This window comes from Lepisosteus oculatus, chromosome 5 (genome assembly GCF_040954835.1).
Source record: "Lepisosteus oculatus isolate fLepOcu1 chromosome 5, fLepOcu1.hap2, whole genome shotgun sequence".
NCBI classification, from domain to species: domain Eukaryota; kingdom Metazoa; phylum Chordata; class Actinopteri; order Semionotiformes; family Lepisosteidae; genus Lepisosteus; species Lepisosteus oculatus.
The window spans coordinates 8,022,083-8,041,978 of NC_090700.1; the positions used below are offsets into that span (position 1 = coordinate 8,022,083).

The 19,896-nt window shown below is 35.0% G+C and overlaps 1 protein-coding gene across 5 annotated transcripts in view; it reads left to right on the forward strand.

Annotated features, from left to right (window-relative positions):
* cntn5 (contactin 5) overlaps positions 1 to 19,896 on the forward strand; it is a 196,877-nt gene that overhangs the window by 71,257 nt on the left and 105,724 nt on the right. For all 5 annotated transcript variants that reach the window (XM_015341784.2, XM_015341783.2, XM_015341778.2 and 2 more), the window contains exon 2: positions 3,832 to 3,961. In XM_015341784.2, coding sequence (XP_015197270.2) covers positions 3,907 to 3,961 — 55 coding nt within the window. In that variant the 5' untranslated portion in view covers positions 3,832 to 3,906. The remainder of the gene's footprint in view (positions 1 to 3,831; positions 3,962 to 19,896) is intronic.

Sequence of the window (19,896 nt, forward strand, 5' to 3'; positions counted from 1 at the left end):
TGTCACACATAATGTGACTAGTATATATTTTTTTATTCTTTTACAATTCATCGTTTTTTTTAAATATAATACTGCTTCTCAGGTGAAGAGAAAATCCTACTATATATAACAGACATTTATTTTTTTATTAAATAGAATGGAAATACTTAAACTAAAAGTCTAACAGAACCTAAACATATATTTAGAACCTAATAATATTTTATGTAGTAACTTAAAATCACAGAACCTAAAACTGAATTTATTGTAGAGGTACTTTAAGATTTTTGGGTAAGGAGGGATAAAGTGTGAGGTACAACTCTAGGTTTGCTTTAAGAATTATGACACACAAAAAAGTAAAAAAAACAAAACATTTACAGTACAAGTGCCCACCATCTCCAGCTCAGTGTATTCAAGACTGAGCATCCTGTAATTCACATTCTGGTCAAGCCTTCACTTAATTTTGAATGCCCTATGACCCTGAACACAGCAAAAGTGATCTCCACCAAGACTGCTGAGAACCTCGGTGCTGTCATTGTCGACGACAACCTCCCGTTCACACACTACATCTCACCTGTGCCTCATTCCTGCAGATTCCTTCTGTATAACATCTGAAAGGTCTGCCTGTCCCTGACCACACACTGAACTTTGACCTCTTCCCAGAGATTGCTGGACTACTGCAACTCCCTTCTGCCAAGACTCCTTTTACCAGCAGATCATGTTTCCTTCCTCCTAGTCTCTCTACATTTGCTGTCCACAAAAGATTCCTTTAGTGGTTCACATATTTTCTTGAAGAAGTGGCTAGTCGTAATTTAAGGTTAACTTTGGCGCTTTTGAAATATTTCCTTTACGTTTTATTGTCAATTTAGTTAGTATCAGATGCACACTGTGAAATATTGTTCTAACTGCTAGTTTATGTAGTTTGTTTTTTAAAAGGAATCACTTAATAGTAATAATAAAAAAGATCTGTTTTATTGTTAAAAAATATATATTTTGATGGGTGGATAAATCATATTAAAGAGAGGTTAAATGAATTCCCTGAGCAGCTCATAAAATTGAAAGTCCCCATCTGGAATATGGAACGAGTGTCTTATCCTTGATGCTGGCAGTTTGATTCAAGGCTGTGCCCATTTTGTTGGCCATGGCCTAAGCTCAGTGTGGTGCTGAGAGCTGCCAAGTCTGTGTGGATAGTTGCAGCCGGTAGATTTTGGCCTTTTGCACACCAGTGACCCCTTCTCATATGCCAGGGGCCTCTGGGAATGAACATCGTCACCTAAGAGCTTGATTCCCCCTTGGGTAAAGTCTCTAGCTTGACTGTGTTCCAGAATCGCAGGGCGCATCCAAAAAGGAGAATGGCTTGGCAGTATACATGTTCTGGAAAAAAAATGTCTCCTCCTGTTTCCCAGGCTGAATAAGAACTGGCTGTACTACACTGGAGGGAACGTGACAGTTTTAAATATTTTTCTACATTTAAATAGAAAAAAAAATATCTTGTACGATAGTAAAGAAGAAATTGCAGTACAGTGTATGCATGCATTTTGCTTGGTAGTAATTGCCTTTCAATAGTGTTCCTGAAGCAGCACTGGATAATTAAATTAATTTATAGATTCTGCATGTGTTGCATGGCGCGTGTTACTTTTCTGTCGATATTCCATGTACTCTGACACAGAACCAGTTTTTATAAATCTACAGATTTGTGTAGCCCCTGATAATGGCTCATTTCCCTGCTTGGGAACAAATCTGAAAAAAAGACATGGTAATCTCATTTCATGTGCACCTGTTTGTCTCTTGTGGTTAGGTTTCATCAAGCGAACAATCAAAATCATGTCATCAATGCAACTAGCTGTTTTTCTCTATAGGATCATTTACAAGCATTATATTTCAAAAAAGGTTTAACAATTATTTATTTTTATCTTTCATATCAAAGGAATAATGTCATTTTATTCAGTTATGGAGATTGCAAGCTGTCTCCTCTGTATACACACACCTTCTTCACACCTGAAGAAGGCTCCACGGCCGAAACGTTGTGTTCTCTTTCTTCTTTTTTTCAGCATGGAATAAACCTATTACTTGTTCCTTTGCATACACACATCATGTTCAGTGATTTAACCAGTTATCAACACTATAGGCACATTATGTCAGTCAGTAAAAAAAAAATGTCTTTAGAAAAGACACTGGAATAATTAAGTTCATATACTGAGAATGTTTTTATGTGATTTTGATTAATCATTCATGAATGACAGTGGTGCTTTTTAATGATTACTGTATGTTGCATAGGTGGTAAATCACCTCAAGTGATTGCATGTAAGTTATGATGTGATTTAATCTGTTGAATGCTAAACCTGGTGAAAATCAAGAAAGAAAAGCACAGAATGGAACTGATATGCTATGATTGTTGAGAGAACACTTTATTGCCATCAGTATGTAACTAAGAGCACTGCTGTTCACTGTCTGGGGTGATCGCAACCAGGAACTTCCAACCTGACAAGATGTTGAAGCCAAACACAGCTTACCAATGATAGGTCAGTAAGTGTTATGGTCTACCATTGTGCCTCTGAAAAGTGATCACATCCTGGGACTTCACTTTCTACACTTAAGCAAAAGCCTTTAAAAAATCAGAATATACCATCTGAGCATTTGCTTGTTATAAGAACTTTATTATAAGTTATTTAAGCAAAATTTGGCTTTTATGTTGACTGTCTTCTAGAATGTTTGGTTTCAGTTATCACATTTATAAATGTAACATGTAAGAGGAGTAAGAATTAGTTTGTAGAAATTGCTACCCATTTTATAGATAGGTGCTGCATATCAGTTTTCCAGTAAAAGGGTATTACCCCTGAACTAAGTGACTGTTAGAATAGTTTTTTTAATGGTCTATGACTAATCTCTTTTGTATTCTTGAGTCCAGTAGGTAGAATACCATATGTTTTTGGAGAATGGTTTATGTCCCTGTACCTACATGTACCTAATGTTCCTAGGTCTTATAATACCTCTGCCTCGTTTATGGAAAAATCACTTAGTACAGAATATTTCCTTTCCTCAGCTGTCGATTTCTGCCTTGGTTAATGCCTGAGTAAAATGTTCTTTTAATAAATACTGTAATAACAACCATTCGTTGTAATTGTCTGAAAATTCGCTATTTTTTATCTCTAAGACACTTTGCGTCAAAAGTAAAATATAAAAATATTTGTTATTGTTAGATAAACAGGAGCCAAGAGGCAGATGAAAACGGTATAATTCATTCTTATAATGATATGATTTCTGGACAAAAGAGATCAATATGCACGGCAGCGTATGTTGTGCTGAGATAACTGGAGCAACAGGGGGATGCAGAATATCATTGAGGTGAAGAAAAGGCAAGTGTCATTAATAATTAATGGAGAATGCTTCCCCATAGATCCTTGGACATTCTATTCACAGTTTCTGACCACTTCCAGCTGTGGTGCCGATTTCTTTCAAAGAGATGGATAATACTTGATTAATCTGAATCATTGTAAATTAATGTTTATCTTTCCTTTGTGCATGTCTGAATAAGGCCAGGAATGCAAAACAAACAAATTAACATTTTTAACACAGTGTTTTAGCTTTTAAATTATTTTTTAATACATCACATACAGTAATTATATACACAATTGTAGATTTTTGTATAAAGTTTTAAAAGAAGATGCTTATCATAGAACTGCAGAGTGAAGTTTTCTGGAAGCTACTTGCTATTCAGGTGTGTTTGCCATCATATTACATTAGTGCCTCCACCTCACCTAGTGCCTCAAAGATCAAGAGGCAGCCCACCAGATTGACCATCAGATTACAGGCAGTTACTTGCTCTAACTGAGACCTGTGCTGTGTGTTTCCTAGGCTCAGCTTTAATGAAGAAACGTCAAACCTGCTAACAATCTCACCAAAGGGGACACAATACCCTGAAGACCAAGCATGGGGTCACCATGGAAACCACTTCTTTTCCTGTCAATCATCAGTGGCCTTTCAGGTAGGAAACCAGTTCACTCATATTTGTGGAATAGGCTACTACGGATTTTTTAAAATTTATTTCAAGAGGAATGGAAGGTTTTAAACACCAAGTAATACCAAAGGGACCATAGCTCAAATTTGTGACCTTTTAAGCAGTTTTAAGATTTTGTTATTTTTATAATTCCACAAGCATCTGAAACAATCTTCTTTGAACTATTAAACGTAGAAGTCAGAGTAGTAGAAGTTTTTGTTTTGCTGTTTTCTTGTAGCAAACATTTCTATTTTTTTGTGTGGTTTTGCTGACTTGTAGTGTATTTTGCATTGCATGAAAGTTAAACAATAATAGTAAAAAAAATACATGTGAAAATCTTTTAAATTTTTACACCAATAATCACAATAAGCATTTTTATGGAATGTTACAGAAGTAAAGCTGATTATCATTATAATCTATTTAGTTTTGTATAATGGAAGATTATACAAAAATACTTATACTTTCAATAGTATTGCTATTTATTTCTGCTCTAAATGAGAAATCCTGTAACTGTTTGAACTGTTAATGGGACTCATATGGCTAGGATAAACATATTAATCCATGTCAAGAGCTATTTCATTATCTGTTTTCATTTACTGGAGCCTGTAGACCAAAACATAGAAGAGTTAAGTGAAGTATGATTACAGAGCATTTCTTGTAATGACTGAAATTAGGATTTTGGTTTGAGCTTTCAAAAGGCTTTGTACGCTCAAAACAAGTGTAAAATTCCTACATGCATGTCATGGGGGTGTGAATATTAGCACTAGTTGTTTAATAAAGCTGCAAATCATAATCAAATGGTCACCTTCTATACTGTATGCAAAGTTACCTGTGGTCACTAACAAAAGTCTGACCAAGTCAGAACAAAAATAAACTCTATATTTTCAGAATGTATTTTTGGTCTGTATATTTGATTCTTAAATGAGTCACTTTTCATCATAATAATTTTAAAACATTAAAGGTTAATAAAACAATCTACTCTGCTAGCTGAAAATATTCTACATAATATCAGATATGAAAATAATAACAGAATAAATAGAACTCATAAACCCCTCAGCATTACATAGGTTTTAAATTTTAACCTGTGTAACCTAAAGGGTTGTTCTTTCTTCCCTGCTAACTGCACACTATCCTTATTTAATCGTTAAGTCCCTGGTTGTATTAGTTCAAGAGAACCCCGAATGAGATGTGTGGGCTTGTCTTCATATGTTGCCCCTAGTCAGCTGTTATCAAACACTTCCTTCCAACTTCATGCGCCATGTGCAATTAATCACAATGAAATTTAATTTTCATCTGTCTGCAGGGGGTCACTAGTTTTTTGTGCCTTCTTTTTTTGTCATGTTTTGAATAAATAACAAGGGAAGGTGCTAGAAATGGAATGTTTCCATCTGAGACTTCTGCCGAGATTTAAAATTAATCTGTCGATTGGACTAGAAGAGATAGTTCACTGCCCTAGGAGAATTAGCCCGCTAGTGAGCACAGTGTGTGGTGTATTTGCAGTTCTAAAAAATGTCAAAGACATCTTAACAGTAAGGATCCTGGATAGGGGGTATAGTGTTATCTTTGTCACCTCTTTTTTTGTGTGGCAGCAATAATAGTTCTGCTGAAACAAGATCAATCCATATTTTATTTTAATGCTAACTAAAATATTAACTGTTTCCAGGAAAACCACAGATCATAAGGCTTCATATATGGAATAAAATCTGGCCCTTAATCCAATACAAAAAATAGTTCTTGCCTTAAAACAAAACGGTTTGGTCCTATAGCCTGAACTATTACTTACTGTTTGTCTCAGTGGAACCCCGGTGAGTACTATGGTATGAAAATAAGTTAAAGCATTGAGGTTATGCTGATCAGAAAACCAAAGAAAGAACATAGAATAGGAAAAGTGCAAAACAAAATTGACTTTTCCTTTATAATGAGCTTAGAATTTAGAATTTTATGGTTAAACTGATTTAATGTTCAAACTGAGCATTCAGTCACATAATTACAACACATGCTTTTAGCACTCTTTCTTGAGATCTAAACAAAGGGGAACATTTTTCAAAATATGTCCACTAGCCTTCTGACATGAATTCTCCCTCATGCCTTGTAGCTCTGTGCATTAGCATAAAGTACTGACCAGAATCAGCATTTAACCTCATTTCTCTCTGTGTTTGTTTTCACTGTTAGAGCAGCACTGAGCCTGGCTATGATTCATTGTAAAGCACTGTACAGCAAGAATGAGAATGAGCTCTCAATATCAAATGCTGATATAATCACAAGTCAGGGAGCTAAAAACAACTAGAACTTTTTGCCGTAATTATCATGTTTCTGTATGCAGCACTGGATACAGAACTGGACACTGGATGGACTGTCATTTATGGTCTGCTGCAGAACTCGTTAATGATAAACATTTTTCTTCTGTGGTTGCTGAATAAGGTCTACATTTCTGTTTAAACTACTTTAATCTGCATCCTAGATTTATGATTGTATTGTTATTTTCTTTTAAAGTACCATTTCTTATAATGATATATACTGTAAGAAAAGTAATAAAAAGTGAGCTCATTGTGTTTCAAATGCAATAAAAAAATCTGAAAAAGGCATAGAAAAAAGTAGAAAGTGTGCTTGTCCTTGAATTGCAGCTAAAGTGTTTGGACTGTATATTCATATAATCCTTTGCTATCATTTTCTCTTTATTGAAAGCACCAATATGATTCACAAATAGACTTTATCTCAATTTATTTTTTAAGCAAGTCTGATGTTTCAGATCTCCTAAGCTAACAATCAGACTTAGTTTATTTGTTTTTCATCTTCACTGCACCATTTATAAGTATATTTCACTATCCCGTATTAATGGCCAGAGTGAAATTCTATGGCTCCATTTATTTGGTAAGATTGACTGTCACTCTTTATTTCATTTGGTCACCCCATAATAGTGAAACTCATTGCTGAAAAGCAAATTCATTAAAAGCTTTCACAGACCTGAAAACAAATGTAATTTATGGGCCTTTGACAATCCTGTATGCTGCAGTAGTGTCTTGAATGCCCTTGATCCCCAATGACAGGTTCACTGTAACTTACTGCCTGTGTTTAAAATAAAAACAGCTTGACTGTCTTAATAGAATCTATTCTTGAATGCCAATATAATTGAAGAGGTACTGTAGGCTTTTTAGTGGAGTGCATCTGATAGTTAATTTAAAACCGCTATGGTCATGGAATCTACAGCAAGTTAAAATTTTGCTATAAGGCATATGTCGGGTCATTTTAATATTTATCCATTCCCTTAACTGCACATAATCATTGAGTACAAAGACGACAGATTTTGGACATTTTACTTTGAATAATAAAATTAATTTGGAAAAGTATTGGAGAGCAATGTCCTGCCAACACAACTGCTATACATACAGCCCTACAGTACCAATGTATCCTTGTCTCAGGCAATAAGCGAAACATTCCAGCTCTTGGCCCTTGTTTCTGACATTGCTTTGCAAAGCTGTCAAGCTCAAGTTGCACATTTGTGTCTCTGCTTGCCATTCCAGAAATAAGGTAAAGCAGCTTAATTTCTCTTTTTTGGTCTATGTTAGCTTGCTAAAATTTAAAATCTGATTACATACCAAAGTTGTGGAATACATACTGTAGAGCTGGTTGAACCACATCTTGCATATCATTTCTTGTTCAGCAAAGAAAAGAGACAGGTCAGCAAGTGCATGATAGGAGGAGACAATAGCTCTTATAATGCAGAATCACGGAATGGAATAAAAAAGAATGTATTCAAATTCAGAGTAAAGCCACATGTCTTTTAAATTCAAACATGAACAAACCAAGGCAGAGGAACTAAACCGTTCACCTGACAGCAAGAATACAGTATGTGGATGTATTCGAGTATATCAGGTTTCCAATTCATGCTTGAATCCAGTATTAATCCATTTGTTATCATGCAAACCAAGCAAATTATTTTGGCTTATAGATTAATTTGGACTAGACTCATTTTTGTTCTCTTTCATTGCTGACTATAGGCTGAACTGTATATCAGAGCTGCTGAAGGCATCTGTGGGAATTAGTGTACTACACTCCGCCTCCTCTGAGGATATAATAACTACACTTCCCACAGATTGTCTTCTTTTGCTGTCTCATGGCTGTAGGCAGAATGTAGATTTTCTTCCTCTCTTGAGACTTTTGAGTGCATGTGCATGCACTTACACTAAAACTATTTAGTCTCTAGAAACTGATGATTGCATTTCGCACACTTCAATTCTATACCTCCAACTTCTGAGAACTTTATTGACTGCTTTGGCGGTGCCGGGTGGATTTTGTTTGTTAGAAAACGTGGTTTCTGCAGAGCTGAATTGGTCTGCAGTCTCTTTGTGGCAAAGAAAGCATTCCCCTTCCCCTCTCACTCTGTACCAACTGTCCCTCTTTGTGTTCAGGTTCTCTCAGATCCCACTTCTACTCTTTGACTTCTTTACTGGCCTTTTGGCTGGGTGAAGCACTTGTACTGTATGTCCTCTTTTCTCTCAATTTCACCATGTTCACTGGCAGTGGTTCCTGTGCTGGAGCCCAGTTTTTCTTTCATCCAATCAGTGCTTGTCCACGCGATTGTGGACCTACTGTCTAGGTTGTAGCAGTGCTAGCCTCCCATTACCCCCCATGTTGCCTCCTGTCTGCCATTTATGCTGAAGCTAACTAGTTTACCATGTACAACTTCACAGTTTCCCCAAAAGGGTGTAACAATGCGTTAAGCTCTTTTTCAGTGTCCATAGGATCTACGGCAACTGACACTGGTGTACAGCACAAGACCCACTTATTGTCAATGCTACTGTGACCTACAGTAGCTTGTGTTAGCTTGGGTTAAGTTCTTATTGGCGGTGACCATTTTTCTAAAGTAAAAATAATATCTGGTTATGAATGTAAACCTGGTTCCCTGAAAGAGAAAAGTGGCCACTAATCATTTACTGTAGGTATTTTGTGAACTCAACATAGCTTAACAAGCAAAAGAAGAACATACTGTACTGTGTGTATTTATCATAATCTTGCATACATTACATTACCACACATCCCATAAAATGTACAGTTCAGTCTACCTGTGAGCTAACCTGGATTGTGCACCAATGGTGCCATCTTTCAGGGAGCAAGGATTACATCCAAAAATGGACTGTTTAATTATATTCTGGTTTATATTATATAGTACACTAAACATGTTTACTTATATTAAGCCCTTCATTTTGTATATGAAAATACAACTCAAAAGCAATTAAGTTGCTTTACCCTGAAGGGTAATCCTTATCGAATTATTTATTTGAACAAATGCTTTTTTTCATATATTTCTAAGCATATTATTAGCATGTTATATCAACTGCTGCCGATTTGTGTCTGTTGTGTAGCATTTGATATTTTGTCCTTGTATGAAGAATATAGTTGATCGTTTTATGGATGCTGGAATGAAATATCTAGTTTAGTATTAAAAAATGTATAATGGAGTTATTTTTTCATAGTACGGGGGAAACAATTAAACTCCGACTGTATATTCTGTATTTATGCATAATGTGTTTATTACATCTGAAAAATGAAGTATGGGTAATAACATAATCAAATTTATGTTCAATCAGACTAAAAGTGATGGTTGCAATCAAAACTGGGAAATACTATTGAAATTATTTCTATTCTGTATGAGTTCCATATAATATATAGCAGTACTGTGTTTAGAGCAGCCTGTGATGTACTGTAAGAATAGTCATTTAAGTACTTTTGCAGGCAATCTAAGCAAGAGTCAAGGAACAATTGACTTGCTGTATTTGAAATTCTATGAATAATTTAACTCTCTGGTGCTGAAATATGCATTTTGTTTTTACTCTTAAAGTTAATCCTAGAAGAAGATGATGAAACAGAATCAGATACATACTGGGAAGGACAAGAGGTTCATTTCAAAAATGAAAAAACAAAGTATGTGGTTGTCTGTAGTCTTAAGTTTCACTTATTCTGACCTTGCTGATTAGACACCGTAAATAAGTCTTTGATGAGTGACTCAGAAACCTTTCAATTAACTTTCAATATGTCCTTTGAAATCAGACAGTTGGAAAAATGGCTGTAGTTTTGTGATTTAAAGCTGGCCTTTATATCATGTTTAAGTTTAGTTCTATTCAACTGTAATGTTTTTTATGTAACGTTTTAAAATAATTTTAACAAATAGAAAGATTTGGTCATCTCCTGTTCTGTGTTTTTATTAGATTCGTAAAAAAATGTTCACTGTTCTTCAACATACTATTTTACTTTTCCAACACGTTTTACTTCTTGCAAAAATGTTTAAAAAAGTAATATTTTCACACTACTGAAGAACTTCATTTGTACTTGAATTCTGATTTCTAAGCAGCATCTTATTGTAATAAAGTGTGAACGTAGATGTGCTTTGCATGGATATAGCTTAATCACACTGAAGTGGACTATGATATTGTCTTCAACATGTACTGCCTAGAAACCAAATTAGAACAATTTTGTCTGATCAATGCCTTGATTGAGAATCAATCCAAGGTCTGTCTTTCAGTCTGATTAATGCACACACAAAATCATAAAAAATGCTTCTGTGTTTTTTAAAAAAAATTAAATGTGAAGCTCAGGCAAGGTATATTATTTACAGGGTAGTTGAAAAGTAATTCCACTGGTTGATAGAGTAAAGATGTAAAATAAGCATACCAGTCCTTAGTTTTCTAGTATAAAGCTATGGAATCAAAGAGCTGGTGAATTAGTACAATGTCTTACAGTATATTCTTTTTACATTGAAATGAAAATCAAAAGAAATGGATAAGTATTGCAGTACTGCTTGAATAATTCCATTTGAATTTACAGCTGAGACAGTTCTTTGGTTACCTGTACAGGTTCAAAAAAACACTACTGAATGAGAGACTAATGATGTTGTGAAAATTCGTGGAAAATGATAAAAGAAGTTAAAAAACTAGTGTGAACTAATCTAAATACTGTTGCAGTTTCTCCAATTGGGATTACATAAAAAATATCCTGTAATCTAAATGGGCTTTGTTTGACCTTGCATCATGTGAGTGCGCAAAGAGTTCTCTGAAGGAATCACCATGACTCAGGCCTGAACATGGAGTTTTGGCAAATGTAATATATTAAAATGTTATATAATATAAAATGTTTTTTTTTCTTTTTGTGCATCATTCAACAAGCATTTTCTGATACAGAGGGCCCTGATGTACAGTAGTAGAAACTCAATATTTGAATAGTTTTTGCAAAATGAATTACTTTAGGTGCAGTCAAACAAAATAACTTCAATGCTGCAATACATGTAGTGGACAAATTAAGTTTTGATTTCCCTTGTAGAACTCATCTTGCATGATTTCCCATAAAGCTCCTTCAGAGTCTGGAGGGAAACAAAATTCATCTTTTTTGGCCATAATGTAGTCTAGGATTTGCAAATTACACTTTATAAATGGATAATAACCCAGTTGTTCGAACATTACTAAATAATTTTAGATGGAATGAGCTGTACAGTAAATTATCCTATGGTATGGGTTTGGGTTAATTTTCAGGGTAATGTCAAGATTAGTTTCAGTCAAGATAATTTTTTGTTACTGATATACTGTATAGTAGAGGATGGTTTCATTTACTGTACAGTTTGTCACTGTAATAATTTCATGTATTAACACCATTAATGCAAATACATGTTTTTTTGTAAACTAGACCAATAAGAAATACAATTTAATTGATTCCATTTATCCCTTTTTCTTGATTTGATAAGCTATGCTTATACTGTATTTTATAGTGGCAACCATAGCAACCAGATTCAGCTGTGACTTTAAATCATTTTCCCTCCTTGAAATTTTTGAATAGAAGTACACTGACAACTAAATAAAATATACAGTGCAACATTTAGATGAGGATTCAAAGGACAAATAGAAGAGAAACTGAATGTTTCAGTTTCTGAGAGCTTATCCATAAAATTAATCAAATTATAAAGCAGACACTGAACATTTATACATATACTGTATGCAAAACATTTTGGTTCACCATGTGAGCAATGAAGTCATAAATCCAGTTTAATTAAAATGATTTTAGTCTCCAGCTGTGCTAATTTTCTGTACCCCATGATGCCTGTCATTGTCTTGTTGCCAGACCTCTAAAGGTTATCAGTTGATTGTAACAGCAGAGCATTCAAGGTATTCTTCTGAAATCAATATAAAAATTTACATTTGATTTACATAGTTTTCAGTCCCTAATAATACCATTCACATGAGGCATATTCATCATTTCTTTTAACTGACAAAACTTATTTCCAAGGTCACCTTGCATACTTGGAGAGAAAATTCAGTGTTTACTTCACAAAGCCATTCAGATGTGTTGCTCTTTAAACTAATGGTTTATAGAACCTGTTACTACCATCCCTCTTTTTGCCCATTTTAAAATTACTTTTTCATCAAACACTTAAACAGTTTTACTATGTCTGACCTAATTTGATAGGTGATTTTAAAGGTAAGAACTAGTTTTCTTTCTAGCAGAAAAACCTTTACTAATTATATAGAACCTCACTATCTTTTGGATGAAATCACTTATGCAATTATTTTTGTTTGCTTAATATTACAAATGTTGTTTTGGACCTTTTTCTAGAACAAAAAAAGAGCTGAAATGGAGTCAGCAGCTCTGAAGGTCCTTGATTGCCATTTTATATAATCTTTTGGTCTGAAAATCTTAAAAATGTTTAGTCTTTTCTTAACATTGTGCTGAGCTGCTAACATTTAATATGAGTTTTGCAATCCTGTACGACTTCCAAATATTGAAAAAGAATTTGCAAGAAGACTTTGCAAATTGTCAAAGTGTAAAGACAGAATTCTGTTCTGTCTCAAACCTACTGTATTTGGCAATGTTTAAAATACAAAGTGATTTGTGCATTATAAACAGGAATGTTTGGTACACAGAATTATCTTTCAAGCCAGTAAGTGGCTTCAGGTCTCTCTCCATCACATGGCACATCACAAGAAATTGATCATTTTATTGATGGAGTTTTTGTATACAGATTTTGATTACATGCTTTGGCGTATTTTTGATTAATTGATTAATGAGTAAAGTCATCAGTGAACATGATACGCTTGAGTGACTGTTGCATATGCACTACAGTAAGTCAGATCATAAGTGTGTTGAGTAGGTACAGTTGATGAGGTGATTTAACCTATTGAATGAAAAACACATAAAGATTCCATGCTTAGCAAGAAAAAGATACCTTTGTGCCACTAGAATGTTAGAGCAGCACTTTAGGTGGACTTACCAGAGGTGGGATTATGCCCACCTAAGTGATGAATCAAGGTAAAGTGAAGATCAGGGGTCAGCAAACATGCAATTTTTGGCATCCAATTAGATGTTTAATGGTCCTCACAATGGAAGTCTAATAGGCCACAAAGAAATTAAGTTAAAAAACAATAAAAACTATGCTTAAATGTTTTGTAATTCTCTACAACATGCTACCTAATGAGGGCTCTTTGATGTAGAATTAAATGACACACTGGGTAAACCAACGGCATCTGGGTTCACCAACTGCATCTATTTTAGTGGGGCTAGCCTTTCTACTGTAGCTTTTGCAGGAAAGCTCGCAATCCATGCCGCTGATCAACTTTGTGAAGTCAAACACTGTAAAACTATGGCATGCTTTTGGCATGCTTGTGGATTGTCTTAATGCAATCAAGATCTGTTGTCAGAAAAAGGTCAAAACTACCCCGAACTGCATGATGAAAAATGGGATGCAAAACTAATGTTTCTAGTCGACATCACCACGCATATAAATGAACTCAACCTCCATCTGCAAAGTGTACATCAAACTGTTGAAATGTGGAAGGCTTTTCTTGCAAAACTTGCCTTTTTTTTTTTGAGACACCTCATCTTTCCGTGCCAGAACTGGTATCAGGATTTTCTATCAGATTTCAGGATTTACAGCTTTTTGACCCAACGCTTTCTTTTCTGATTAAAGCAGACAGATACTGTATGTTACCAGCGATATGGATTTTTTGGAACTTCAAAAGCATCTTAATGAAATCACCTAGAGATGTTAAATTTCCTGATTTTAATGAGAGTGTTTTGTGAGTTTTTTCACGCCTAAGGTAGATAGATAGATAGATCATGATGGAATATTGCAATTGCTTTTTAATGTGCAGGATACATTATACAAACTGCACTATGACCACCAATCTGTTAGTTGTGGTTGAGCACACCAAAAAAATCTACCCAGCAAGATGTGTGACCATAACCTCCGTTTAAGCAGTGGAGCTTCAATTAGATTTTCAGAATGAGTTAATACTGAATAACCATTGGCCAAATTATTAAACACCTATAGAAAATATAAAAAAATCTGTAGAGATAATAGGAACCAGTGTAAGAGTGTAAGACCAAATATGTGAAAACAATAAAACATGAAAAATACCTTAATGCAATTTTTTCCAGTATAGGAAAACATAGTCCTATAATTATGTTCAAGCTTTACAATGCTAACAGTTCTATGGTAATTTGGGAATTAGAAAAGTAAATAAAAAAGTAATGACAGTCAAGTGCAGCATTAACTTAACAGTGAAATTTCCAAATTAACTGTTCTTTATACAAAATACTTTAAAAAAGCTGAACAGACATGAGCTGTAATTGGAAGTAAAAAAAGTTATTTATAATGGATCCTACTAGACTGGCAGCTCATTAGTGTCTGTTTTTAAATATTCATTGCTCATAAAGAAGGTTCAAATATAGCCTTTATTACAGCCAAATAAGAAAGAAATTTAAAATATGCTGAAGTATTTATTTTATATCATTAGAGCTCCTTTATATCAATGCCAGTCAATAAGCATTTTTTTCTCTGTTCTTTGAAGAGATAAGCAGTATTAATAATTTAATTCAGAAGAGGAAAATTCATTAACAAGAAATATGTTTATATGCCTATTGAAATAAAAGTTGTAATTGCTTTATAACATGAACATTTATGTTACTTTCGTGTGTTTTGACAAATAAGTTGTTAAAATGTACATAACATTAAGATTTTTAAAGCATTTGAATGTGGTCTCTTGTTGTAAAACCCCAGATTTATTTAGCAGTCCTCCAAATTATGTCACCAAAGAGGATATATACAATACTTCCACGAGAAATGAATTAGTTTTCATCCTTGAACCTCTGCTTTTGTGGCAAACTTTACATAGAGGAAACACTCCAGATTTTCTTGACACAATGGTGTAAACATTACTATGTTAGAGATATTGTGAAGTCTCGGGCTTTCTAAAATTCACTGCCCTATCGTAAAGATTTAGATGTGTCCAATATGTATTGTTAGTGAAAAGTTAGATTTAGACCACATATTTTCTGGTGGTTACTAAGCAACAGTGTTATTAGTTACGTTGGGCATTTACGCAAAACAGGAACTCTGGGTAGAACATGCAGGCATCTATGAACATACTGTATAGAAAGCATAGCTGGCGTATATAAATTAGTAGTATAGAATTGTTTCAAGCTGGCAATACTTGGAGAATTGCCATCAGTGAGTTAATGTGAACATGATGGGCAAAATGTAAAATGTATTTATAGCACATTTTAATGTATCTGAACCTTCAAAGTGTCTTATTTACATGTTTGGCTAAAAATATTCTAAAATGTAAAGTATTTTTGATATCTGTTTTTTTTCTCATTCCTATACTATATCTTACAGGCCTATGCCTATAAAGGAACTTTAATACTTTAATCTTGCACTGTCCCCAGACCTATTCAGCACAACGTACTGTATATAGTACTTAAAAAATTGATTCCTTTAGGGCACAGACTCACTTTGTAGGACTATCTTGAATCATTTAAAATATGGTAATGAGGCATATTAGTAGTACGAGTAGTAAACAAGGATTGTTTTCTCAGCAGAGCTATAAATATTGTGCTTTTGAACTTTAATGTATGCATCCATTTCTTTAGTATAATGATTGACCAGACTGAATATTTGTACCTTTGCTGTGCATGGCTTTTCTCTAGATCCTTAGTTCAATCACGTTAATGAGCAGCTTCTTCCGTTTTCCCAGTGAAACGTGACTTGTTTCAGTTGTGACAGTTTTTAACACTTCTAAAAACTCATTAGAGACTGTAAGCAGCTGATGTGTAAGCTCATTTTTTAGAAAGCAAGCAATAAAAAATTCACTTAACTCTTAAAAGGGTGAGTCAGAACACAGAATACATGTCTTTTTCTGCAAAGTGTGAAATTGCTAATGTTATAGTAAGGTGAAAATCATTTATTAAAGTGAACCAATAATGGTTTAGAATAAGTAACGTAACTCATGTATAATGCTAAAGGAAGATGATACAGAATACAGAAACCAGAAATAATATCCAGTTTTATTATTGTTTTTCAACCTTCCTATCACACAAATGTAACCCTATAACACAGCAATTCTTATCACTGCCCACCCAATTCACAGAACACATGACACCACTTACTCATGGAGCAGTCCAAGACTCCCATTAACCAGAGCAAGATGTCCCAAACAATACAATCTGGTATTACCAGCTCTAGTCAGTAACCTGGCATGCCTCCTTATGCAACAGCGATGAAATAACGACATTCCAAGCATCCTTCGTAGTCCCGGGTATCTCTGGCGTTCCCCCCTCTAAGATGTTTGTCTCTATATCCAGTTTTGGTTAGAGAGGGGAGAAAGATAATGCTTGGGGTTTACTTCTCTGCTCTCAGTCCCTGGTCTCCAAGTCGAGTCTTCTACTGGGTCCAACTGCTGCAATGTATGTAATTTTCCAAACGTTCTGAGTTCTCTGGTAGGGTTATTTGAAGCCCCCCCACCCCTATATGGGGGTCGTGACTCATCCCCAGTGAGGCTGGAAGTGTCCTGATAGTGTCTCGGATATTGGCTTAGGTAACTGTTCAGGGCTCTTGAGTAACAGGCTGCATGCCGGTAGCCAGGTGTAGCCATATCCAAGGTGTAGCCATGTGTTGTATGACCCTGGTCTTGAGCCCCTCTCGTGGTCACAGGCACAGTTAAACCTGTCTCATACGCCCACACGTCACCTCTGAACTGTGTGGGGATTAATGATCGAGTGAGGACCTGGATGAATGGGAACCTTAAGAACTTGAGGCGGGAAATACAAATGCACCACCCTTACAGAGACAGTGGCCATTCAATGCCCGCTAATATCCATCAGCCCCAGACACCCTTCGGGCCCCGACTAGCTCTGTTGGTAGAGCATGAGACACCATAATCTCAGGGTAGTGGGTCTGTGTCCCACGTCGGGCGCCGGGTCCTCCATGTTGGAGGTTGGGCACAAGGCTAACAACCCTGTCCTGTAAAAAAACTAATGTTACGGAAACAGCAACAGGATGTTACTGTCCATATATACCGGGAGGCATAACGGGCAAACTTCCAGTCGGCCATTATTTTTCACTCAGTGACAAAAATACTGTAGTTACTTCCATAGTTCCCAGTAATTCATTCTCCATAGCTTTCTTAATTTCTGAAACTTTTATTTTATGTTAAAACGCTAAAATGCAAAGGAGGAGTTAGATTAAGCTTAGTAAAGTGCCAGAGAAGTCTTCAAATCTTTTGGAACTGGGAACGTATCATCTGTTCCAAAAAACAATGAAGCAAATGTCCAGTCCATCTTGAGTTTTTGACAGCTGTTACATCCCTAGGCTTTACTGTACAAACTTCACAAAGGATGGAAATGACATGAAGTCATTCACATTTCCTTGGGATCTTTCAGAAGCTGCAGAAGAAACTTCAATTACAAGTCTTTTTCCAGTTAATGCTGAACTGAAATCCATGTAGCTAATGAGACTAAGCTTTTTTTTCCCACCATTGTCTGCAGACAATTGAGCTGATGAATTGCATTCTAAATTGACAAAAGCCTTTTTGGCTGCTATTGTAATAAAAACAAAGAGTCAAAGGTGCCATAGTCTTGACAGCTGTAATGTTAAGCAGTAGGAAGCTGAATGGATAATAAGGTTTGCATGTTCAGAAACTGCTGATTAAAATTGGATTTTCTTTCATACATACTGTATCAGCTACCGCCATATTTATTTAGTTCTTCCAATGGTATCCTGCTTTGACATAGCTTGTACCAAATTAGATTTACGAAACTGACTTCTTCCAAGTTGAAATTTTCATACAGTACAGTATATAAACAAGATTTCAGATCATCTTGACATGAGGTTTCACCACAAGTACTTGGAGAACTGTCTGTATGCAGTTCACCTCTTTACTCTGCTGCTCCTTTCCCATTTCCTCGCGCATTTGCTGTCTGTTCAGTGAGAGAGGAGCAGAGCATTATTTCCTTTATTTCCTTCTGCATTACATCCTATGTAAACCACACTACAGTGAGGAACTATTTCAACCATGGGCAGCTTTGGACATTAAAATAGATGGTATTGGTTATGCATTTCCTTCATAAATTATTTTCATTAGTGCTTTATGTGAAGAAAAAGATGATTACTTGATGGAAATACTATAAAAGGGTTGGGTAACTTAAGTCCTCCATAGTGGATTTCTCAAGCTATTATGAGTGTCTTTCAAGTACCAACTGCTGCAGAACTAAAAAGTAGTTAATGTTACCAATTATCTAAACAATTGGTTCAATTAATTAATGACCTGTGGTAGAATGAAAACCTAAGGCCTCTGGCCTCCAAGGACTGAATTTGTCCATCCTTGCTTAAAATGAAGAACTGCATGAATACTAAAAGGAATGATGTGTGAACATTAGTGACGTTCTAGATGTGCATAATGTGTATATGCTACTGATTGTTTGTTTTTTTCCTGGATAACTTAATGTTCCATGACCAGGGTATATGCCGCTCTGGGTGAACTTTCGAAGACATTTTGTGAGATTGATCGAGTTAATTAATTGTCCTTACATAAACTATAGACTACAAAGGTAATGTTTCCTGGATTTCTCTACTAGGAGGATTTGAAAAATGACCTGAGGTACTATAAATTGTAGGTTTTAGGTACTTGTTTATGATACTCAGGCGATAACTGTATAACTAAACAATGAATAGTGACCACTTGTATTTATCATAGGCATTAGACTGAACCAATCGCAAGAAAATAATTGTACAATAAAAACATTTCGTTTTGAAAGAAAATTTGCATTTTCATCTCACATACTATATACATATATAATGCTGCTTATACCGAGAATTGTAATTTATCAAGGTTATCAAGCAAAGGAGCATTTCATGAAGTAGCACTAAACACAAATCCATTTAAATTGTAACCTTCTAATTGTGGAAACCGGGCTCTGATTCACGTTTTATCCATGGGAATTAAAAACTAATACGTTATTCGCAAGCTGATAAGATCTTCCTGCAGTGTTTCTTCACTCATTAATAATAAAAGCCCCTGGAATTCCCAGAACAGCAGTGAAAGTGATTAGGGCTAGGAGCACACCCTTGAAAAACACGATACACGTTTTTTTTTTCTTGGGGGATCCTGCGAGGAGAAAATCATTTCTTTCAATCAAACCCCATCTCCAAGTTAATGTGCAAGGCCTATAACTAACTGGATTACTACTATTAAGTAATACTAATATTATTACTAATAATAACAAGGATCCAACTGTTTTATTTTTATAATAATTCTTTTTATAATAAATTCCCTTCAGTTTTACAAATCACGTTTTAAAAGGTGTTTATTAACATGTCATTATCCTGTTACCAACATGCAACTATGCATGTTTAAGCACACAATACCTTTAATACAGAAAGGGAAAATGTGAAGATACAATAGTGCAAAACATGTGAGCTATGCTTTAAGCGACATACTGTACTGTATACCGTATCACAGATATGGGGTTTATCATTTGCCACTATTAGCTGAAGTTTATGATTTAATAACAGGTTTGGGTCAAATATGCAGTTAAGGTTTTATTCAAATGTTTTAATGGTACTAAGATACTGCTACAAGTTTTTAGTTTGTTTCATGACTATA